We start from the raw sequence: 9,592 nt of genomic DNA on the forward strand, positions 1-9,592 counted from the left end.
ACGTCGGGCTGCGAGCTGGGGCTCTCCGAGCGGTAGCCTACGCCGTCGCCCAGCGAAGGGCCGTGTCGCTGCGGCACCAGGGACTCCTTGGAGCCCTTCCAGCTCTGCCGCCGGTGAACCGACTGCTGCACAGCCCCTCCTTGCACAAAGGGAAAGACAACACAACAGTCACGTTACTGCAAGCTACTCCTCTGCACCCAGTTCACTCGCTTTCTGCGTCAATTGCTACTGCACCACGAGGGAAACTTTCATATTTAACACAATTCACTGTGTTTTACATCAAAGACTCATCTCTATCTGGTAACACACACACAGCAGTATGCCTAGGACACAGTATACAATCAAACAGAAGCAAAGAATCTATGTTATAGAGAAATCACAGACATCACAAAACACTTCTCTGAAAACGCATTACTGATGTACCTCTAAGTTTTAACCGAGAAAAAAAATATGCAACTTGCAGAATTACTAGGCACACTGCGTATTTTAATTACACATTCAAGCCGCTCTCTAACAGACTCTTCAATAAAAATGCACAAAAATAACATCTTGGAAAAATACGTTTAGTCAAGTTGCTATTCTCTATTTTACACTTGCAACAGAAAAAATGTTCTTTGACTAAAACTTAACTGAAATTCTGAAAGAAGCAAGCAGCCCACTTAAATCCTGGACTCAATACAGTTAGTCCGAGTTTATTAAATTTTTCATGTGCAAAATTTATGTAAGCTATTTTCATTTTAACAATTATGTGGTTCGAGGTAAAAGTATTGTGTGGAGGCAATAAAATTGTATGAAAGCAAAACTTACTGAAACAACTGGACGATATGTTTATTCTACATATGTTACTTTGAATCTCAAAACACTACGCAAGGAATTGACAGTGTAGACAGCCTTGTTGCTCTTTTAATTAGTATTGTGATGGAGATTCTCATGCCTAGATCATCAATTTAAATGTAACTTTATAGTACAGTCAGCACTTGACTTTAGTTGAAGAGCAGTTCAGTACCGCTGCTGCATTTGCGAAGTGCAGTCTAAGCACATGCTACTAAAATCTGCTAAGAAAGAAAATATCAAGATGCATTAAAAAGGTGTCTGTATGTTTAAAAGAGTAGTAACTGTGCCAAACTTGTGATGCAGTTGCTACTAATGTTCTAGTCTGCCCCCTAAAATCAATAAAAACGTCAAGTTGACCTTAGAAAACATACAAAAAAAACCCTCTGGAATCAAGCAGAATATTAACCATAGAGGGAGATGCTGAAATAGGGCATCCCAAAATGCAACTGCTGGAATCAACTGTCATGCATTCAAATGTGGTGCTGCTCTATGGGAAAATGTGTGAAAACAAAAAAATCCTTAAGAATTGAATTTCTGAGGCGTTSCGCGACTGAGCTGCAGTGCTCACTGCCGCCTTCCACACGGCAGCTGCCATTGACAGCTCAACACGAGCACTCCATCCACCCGGGGCAAAAACGACTAAAATGAAATCTGAATGAGACCCAAATTCCATTGTCCAGATACAATATTTAAAAAAAAAAATCATGTTCACCTAAGAGACTTATGTGAAATACACCTATTCGCCTGAAGAACCCTATAACAAACTTTAGATAATACTTTTAAAGCAAAAAATCTAAGTCACCCTCATTCTCTCCTGTTGAGAGCACACGAGGAATGAATTCACTATTTTACATTTTTCCACCTGTAAGAAAACACTGAGTTACTGAATTACCCTGGATACACTTACCTGGTGGCTTCAGACCCGCGTTAACAGGTCTTGCTGCTGCTGCAACCATCTGTTCCCGACGAGCATCCTGGTAGCTCATTTTACTAATAAATTCAATTGCTGCTTCTATACTACGGTTGTTAGTTTGCCTAAGAGCTTGTACAACCATATCCTAAAGGAAAAATTGTATACAAAAACAGAAGTTACAAAAACGGGCAACAATAGCAAAAGTCATGGGGATTTGGCCAAATACCCCTCCAGACAATTATCAAGGTACTTGACTAATTTCTGTCAAACAAGTTAAAAATTATCTAAAAATCACACACACTTAAGCTGTCTAAAGCTTCAGGAAAAGGTAAGCTTCCTGAAGCACCATACTTGGCTGCAAATTCTGTGYCATCTCACCATTCTTGCATAGCTCRTTCACAACACGCCAACTGATGCTGAGAAGTACAACTCGGGTTACAGTTTGCTTATACAATGACCAGAGGTCTCTTCCAACCTAAATTATTTTACAACAAATACCCTCATGTGAAATTCAAAAGCTTTTATTTGCTCATTTTTGTTCAACTCAGAATGACTTCTGTCCACAAATACTTCAGTACTTTCTCTGGAAGGAAGATCTGTGCGTGATGACAACATGGCAAAGTAATCACTTGAGTTCACCTTGTTTGAAAAGGTTACCCGTGTAAGACATGATTTATCTACTACTAAAATCAACAGGAAATCAGTAAGGACTAAGAGGGGAAGTAGCATCAGTTCTGAGTTCAAACCCACCTGCATAATTTCACCATGTCACGCACATTTTTGACATTAATTACACACAGCCATCAAAACCAGTAACTGAAGTTTTAGTGGACAAAACTGAACCTTGAAATGGGATTTTAAAAACCCCAGAAGTACAGAATAGGCCTGCAGGATGGTTTACAGGTCAGCCGTCATAGTTGGAAAAAAAAAAAAAATCACTTAATCATGCCATAAAGGCACACAAAATCTTCAAGTACACTACCAGCAATATTTTAAAGATAAAACTGTAATTTATCCTTCGTTTTCTCTCTCCATTAACCAGAGGACCTTAGGAAGAATCAAAGGCCTTACTTCTCCTCTGGATGAGGAACAAAAAACGCTCTGGTCACCTACGTGGCAAAGTATTAAATGTCTTGAAGCGGATCACCTAACACAGAAGATACAGGGACTGAACTCGAGTCTTAACAGGTGAGACAGTTCCTGGCAGCTACTAAAAACAAAACAAAACAAAAAAAAAAAAAAAAAAAAAAAAAAAAAAAAAAAAAAAAAAACCCACTGAAAAAAAAAAAAAAAAAAAAAAAAAAAAAAAAAAAAAAAAAAAAAAAAAAAAGCAAAACAAGCAAAGCCTTCTGTAATGTTCTATATATAAAAAAAATGCAGAAAATCATGTTTCCAAACACTAAGTTCTGACTGGGTCACCACATGGTGACTACAAAATACAGCAGAGACCTTTCTCTAGTTCAAACTAAGTTTATATGAACAACTTGAAGCCCATTTTCAAAAGCTCAGTGCAATCTCACTTAAAGTCATGATGAAGAAACACTGCACACACAGCCACATCCAGATCAGAGAAAATTAAAACAAATAATGGATTTGGTAACCATTAGGCACCACATTAAACTCTACAGAAAGGCAGTAGTACATCAAGGACAGTGCAAGTAAAAGTTGTATGTGTCATCTATTAAATCATGAACACACCCAAAGGATGTGGGAAACAGCCCAGCCTGGCCAAATGTTAGTAGCATCTCGCTTATAATCCGGTTCAAAAAATGACCTCAGCTCCAGACATAATCCCCTTTCATTCCTAGCTGTCTCAGCCCCTCCAAGAAAAATGCTTTCCTGTTTCAGCTGTACCTGTTGCCTGCATGTTCACAGGCCAATTCATAGGGACAACCATGGACAGGGAAACACAAGTCTAGGCTAACTGCCTAGGAAAGGAAATCCATATAACTGCAAAAAGAGTGTCCAGGTACTTGTCAGTTGCATCCAAGATTAAACCTCAGAGGTAAAGGATTTCAAGATACAAAGCATCCAGCAAAACTACCGACTCAAGATACTTTTCTATGTTATTCTCTAGCCACTCTTCAATTTGTGTAGATGACTGTGGACTCATTCTGTACAAGTGGACCTGAGAACTGATCTACTGTAAAAAACAGCTAAACAACAAACCACACAGCATCAACAAATCCTTAAAAAAAAATCATCATTATAAAAATCCTTTTTATTCTTAAAGAAATATAGAGGAAAATGCAATCTGGACTGTGTACTTGGGCAGACCATGAAAAGACACCCTTAGACCATGAAAAGACACCCTCAGCACCTGATAAAGGGATGTGACACAGAAAATGCCAGCCGAGCTTTGGAGAAACTGAATCCTGTTAGTCACAGAGCTCCCTGGGAATGGTTGAGGCATACCACCAGGCAGCATGTTGGAGCTGGTCTTTGCCGAGACCCCTGAGCTGCCGTGCTGCCGAAAGGGCTGGCCCTGCTGTGGCACAGCACTGTTTCTCGTGGCAAGGCGAGGGGTTTGCTAGCTTTCTTTAATCCCTTTTTATTCTCAGCTTTTTACATTCACAAAAACGGGAGTGAATTTAGTTTGATGTGCACATCTCAATAGAAACACAACAGCTGTAATTCTTATTCCTGGAAAGCAGATTGTCCATCTATATAACTCAGATTCTTACACTTACTGGAGTGAATAAATGAAAGCAAGTTTAGCCAGTAATTTCACAGCGCAGACTGCAATTTCCTAGTTTTCCATTCTCATAACGACAATGATACCAGAGCATATATCCAAGTTTATAATAGATAAAATCTCTGTGTTTCTCTACTCAGGATGTAATTCAGAGATGTCCCACAATATTTTTGTTAAGTATCCCACTATTTTATCTGTACCTGACAAAGCAGGTAATATAAAGATAGACAAAACTACCGATGTGAAAAGTGCATTAAAATTCATTTCTGAAGTATTTCATTTAGTTTGTTAGCAGTTAGTAAGATACTCTTCAATTCAGAATGGCCCCTTTTTATTAACATATTTTAATGTATCATAATTCAAAATTTGGTTGAGTATGGTTGAGTATAAAAAAAATTCCATGTTCCAAAGAGTCCATTTCTATCTGTATAAAAATGAAAAAAAAAAAAAAAAAAAAAAAAAAAGCCTAATCCAACCACACAAGAGCAACTGCACAGATGCAGGTCAAACCTTTCTAAATCCTTTTGTTCCTCTCCTTCATTCCTCAACAGCATCAGTCTCATTGAGTCCTTATGAGAAACCCTGACAGATTTTCAAGGAAATAATCTGCAACTATAAGCTGTTTAAACTTTTTATGACCAATCCCTCTCTCCAAGTGTGCACTAATACTTTACAGTTAGCAAAACAACAGATCTTGAAAATAAAATATTTCACCTCATCAAAGCCAGCAGCTTGCAAATCTTGCAGCATTTGTCGATTAACTTCTGATGTTCCTTTGACTGCTGAGTTGGTTTCATTTGCAAAAGGCAGAAGTGAGTTTCGTATCTCCTGCAAAACCTTATGGTACGTTACAAATTTGGGTGGATTTCGGCCTTGTCTAGGATCTTCAGATGACATTTTGCCCATGCTGTGATCAGCTTTAGCAGCATCAGAGGGTTTAGGTAAATTCCTGAGGCTCTCTCGTATCTCCTGTAACATCTGCTGGCTACTGCCAGTGTAGTTACTGGCAGGAAAAGTCTTAGGCCTCATTTGTCTATAACCTTCTGGCTTCTCACTTCTCTTCATGAAAACATGTATATGGGTAACCTCCACCAAGGACTTGTGTACACAGAATTCAACAAAGATTAGCTGGGAGTTTCAGAATTCGTGCAAACAGGGACTATTCTTCACTGTCAAGCTGTGTTTCCTGTAGCGCTGAATTTTCTCGCAGCCCAAAATAGCAATTCTGGAACAAAACAGAAAAATTCCTGTTATACACAAATGAAATGAAAAAAAAAAAAATCACAATCTAGCACTAGTAGTGGTGAAATGTTCACACGCAGCATTGCCTTTTTGGTACYGAACATATGCTAAGTGACATCAGGCAGCCTTCAGTCAACCTGAATTACAAATTGCACTGGCCTTCTAAGAAGCCATTACTAAACAGCATTTTAGATGCATCAAGTTTAAAGAGTCTTAAATTAAAAGGCTCTGGAGAAAAGAGAAATTTAGGGTGGTTGACAGGATTTTCCAAGACAATTAAAGTATTAACCCTCTTTCTTCCTGTCCAGTCTCTAAAAATGAAGCTATTAACTCCTTTCTTGATGGATCAGTCAAACAGGATTTAGCCTTCATAATCTGTTCCACAAATCTGCCATCAAGCTCCACATACATATCTGCTACAATTTTATCAACTGTTTATTAGTCATACATTTAAATAACAAACACCAGGCAAGCTCATGCAAGCTTAYGATTTTTTGTAATATTTTCCATCTCATTCTGTTTAAGGGCTCAGCTTTCTAAGGCTCCTACAGTTTCTCAGATCAATTTTGACACAGTTGTTGTCAATAATTCAGTGATCTTTCACATACGGGGAGACGAGTGGAGGGAGGAAAAAAAGAAAGCTTAAAATTTTTAATCTTAAACTTCTTCTTTTGTAAAATTGTTCAAAAGCTCAAGCATCAAGTTCACTAAGAGCACAACTGTGACATTTGGTAACGGAAACAGAACATTCTGCCAAAAACAAATAAATAACGTTTGTGTTCTGAAGCAGCTGACTCATCAGGGAGAACCGTGCGCTCTGCAGCAAAGGAAAACCTTTGCATTTGCGCCRTGCAGCCAACTTGGACTGCAACTGGTATGAGAAAGGACAGAGCAACCAAAGCATAACACTGCTGTACAGTATCATGAAATAAAACTTTGCATCTCCATAGAGAAAGAACATACAGTAAAGGCACAGCAAGACACAAAAAAATACATATTCTAGCATTGCCTTTTTTCAAAGGCAACTAATGGAACACTAAAATAGAATTTATACTGTTCCTCTACTATGAATAACAATACAAAAATTTCTCAGTTTCTCGGTGTTAAAATTTCGCATTTCTAGTTTTGTGGAAGATTCTTTTTCAGGACTCAGATGTTTGTAAATACCACTTCTCTCTTAAGGAAGTAATGCACAGACAAAAGTGTTTCTCATATTGGACATCTGAACTAACAGATGCCACAGTAGTTTTAAACAATCCACACAAAAGCCACTCTCCCTCTATCCAAGTTTCATTTTTATCATATTGGCAGGTCATAGATCTACTACTGATTGAGTAATTGAGGAAGAACATGACAAAAAACTGAAGGGGAAAGAAGCCCTCTAATTTAGATGCAAGTTATATAAATTAAATGTATACACTACCCAAATATCAAACTTGAAAGCTCAGAGTGGTAGTACATAAATAAGGATGGAAAAAAGAAACATAAGGGACAGTAACCTAACCCGCTTCTCCTTGGCCAATCTCTTATGCAATGATTTAGTTTTTCTAATGCACTTCTCCAAATCCTAAGTGCTATGACTGTACTCACAAGCTCGCTTTCTCCTGAGCCAAGTTTGCAACTTCAAGAGAATGTCATTTGAGAGCGACATTAAAACTTTTCAGCAAGCTGCTAACACATCTCAAATTCTCACTGAAAAAAGGAAAAGATCATCAGGTATCTTAAGTGAAATTTAATTATAAAAGGTGAAGCTTTGCTCAAAGTCCTAACTAACCTAGCTACAGCAGAAAGCATGCCATGATTGAAATTAAAATGCAATTTCMTCTTGACCACTTTCAAGACCAGTTAAAAACATGCAAAATTTAAGACCACATGGAAAGTATTTGGTTAAAAACACTTCCTTTTTTTTTTTTCCTCTCTGAAGAAAACAGAGGAGGAAAATTTGTTTAGACATTTACTAGAATTCTGTGAATTTTACTTTTCCAATAATTTTCCTTTCCTTTAAAGGCATCTGTTAAAAAAATAAATAATAATAAAAAAGGTGTCAATACATGAAAGTGTAGAAGTGCAAKAGGGCAGAAAATAATAAAAGTAAAAAGAATTGGTGCTTCCACAGAAGTGAAACTTCTATCATAAATTCATCCCAGAACACATAAGAGCAATGTTGAATAGCTCAGAGGCTTAGTAATTCAGATAACTAGTTCAAATTCAGTCAAAATTAGGAGTAATTACTAGCTCACCACTGGCAGGTAATCTAGATAAAACAGTTGGAAACCATCTCATGTCAGACAAGTATCAAGTGAGAGAAGTAAAAATATGTCCATATACAAGGTTTTCCTTTTAACATGTTCCAAAGGCCTGGAATCCAAGAGAAAACACTTAGTTTGCACCATAATTTTATTTGGTGTTTCCACATTCACATTACAGTCACCCTGAAGGCAGCTGAGATAAACAAGAACTCTAGGTTAAATTAAGATGACACTTAATCTGTRAATCGGGAAACACAGAGTCTACCACCTATTCAATCATACAGCCTAAGGGGGGGAAAAATGACGTCTTTACATTAAAAATAATGATTACATTTCTTCTTTAAAAATGCTTTGAGAACTTTAATGCAAGAGATGCACTAAGCATGTGATAACTATTGTTTCGTTAGAAACTGCAGCATATGGTATATAAATTAAGCAATCTTGGAAGATAAAGTGACTTTCACATATGTTTTTAGCAGCAGCAGTGGTTTGCACCAGCGTAAAGCAGCCAGTCCACCTACTTTGTGCCAGCRTAAGTAAGGCCACACAGAGTGAATCAAGACAGGGAACTTATCCAGATAAAAAGTGGTTTTTTCCCTAGTGGGTTGTTTCTTTTGGCAGCAATATTGATTAACAACTTCATGGGTATGTGAAAGTACAGCCTTTAATTGCTCAGAAACCYGATTAAAACAGGCCTCTAATGAAGTAAGTGAGATGAAGGCTGTATCACTGACTGCACTTCTCCTTGCTTTGGAGGACCTCAAACTCCAGGGACCATCATGCCACCTCCTCTCACAGACATTCATGCACTTYTAAAAAAACTACTTTCTTCTACAGGTCAAACTTTAAGAAAAAAAAAAGTACCAGCCTGTTTATAGCGTAGCACAAAAGATCAGACCATAAAAAAAGATAGTGTTTGAATGAAAACACTAAGCGTGCAGATGACAACACATAAAACTGTTCACTCAACGCTTTTCACTTCTCTGGGAAAGAAAATATAGAGCTTTGTAGCAGCTTTGTAATACCTTAATATTAATCTGTAAATGAAAATCGTTTAGTTCATTCTTTCATATCCCTGTTCTAATAACTTATTTTACACGTAAACTCAATCAACTCCTTCTAGTTAGAAAAGGTTTCAAGCAAGAATTTAGGAGGCATCAGACTAAGCGTGTAGGGCTTGGCTCAAACCAAAGGAAGCCATTCTTCGGAACTGCAGGTTCAGCTGCAAAGCTCTTTGACAAAAGGACATTTTCAGCACTGAAGATTTACACAGAATGGCGAGGAAAATGGGCCCTGCAAAACTGTAGATAATTATGACTACACACATTCAAGGAAGACTCTGGGTTGGAAATGCCTGGCGGCTGCTGGACATGCGGAGCACTGCACGCCTGCTCTGCTCCTTCCAACAAAACGCAGCTCTCCTCACCTTCCAACGGGCTCCCCGTCAACGTTTTTGGTTATTTCTCGAACGYGCAAGGGGGACCCGCACCGCCGCCAGCACCGAGGCGGCGCCGGCACCGAGCGGCGTTATGGCCGAGGGGAGCCCTCAGGCCGCGCGCGGCGCAGAGCGGGAGCCCAGCGCGGCGCCAGGATGCCCCGCACGGCGCAGCGGGAGCCCCCGGCCCGCGAGCGGGGCGCCAGGCACGCGCTCCCCGGGCG

General features: G+C 38.8%; 1 protein-coding gene across 1 annotated transcript in view; it reads right to left on the minus strand.

The window, feature by feature from the left end:
* LATS1 (large tumor suppressor kinase 1) overlaps positions 1 to 7,533 on the minus strand; it is a 16,990-nt gene extending 9,457 nt beyond the window's left edge. The window contains exons 1-4 of the mRNA XM_026044387.1: positions 7,275 to 7,533; positions 5,157 to 5,667; positions 1,742 to 1,892; positions 1 to 139 (exon numbers count right to left, since the gene is read on the minus strand). The exon at positions 1 to 139 is cut by the window's left edge and continues 1,375 nt beyond it. Of these exons, the coding sequence (XP_025900172.1) occupies positions 1 to 139; positions 1,742 to 1,892; positions 5,157 to 5,507 (641 nt within the window). The 5' untranslated portion in view covers positions 5,508 to 5,667; positions 7,275 to 7,533. The remainder of the gene's footprint in view (positions 140 to 1,741; positions 1,893 to 5,156; positions 5,668 to 7,274) is intronic.
* Between the last annotated feature and the right edge of the window lie 2,059 nt (positions 7,534 to 9,592).

This window comes from Nothoprocta perdicaria, unplaced genomic scaffold (assembly GCF_003342845.1).
Source record: "Nothoprocta perdicaria isolate Ctin4 unplaced genomic scaffold, notPer1 scaffold_36, whole genome shotgun sequence".
NCBI classification, from domain to species: domain Eukaryota; kingdom Metazoa; phylum Chordata; class Aves; order Tinamiformes; family Tinamidae; genus Nothoprocta; species Nothoprocta perdicaria.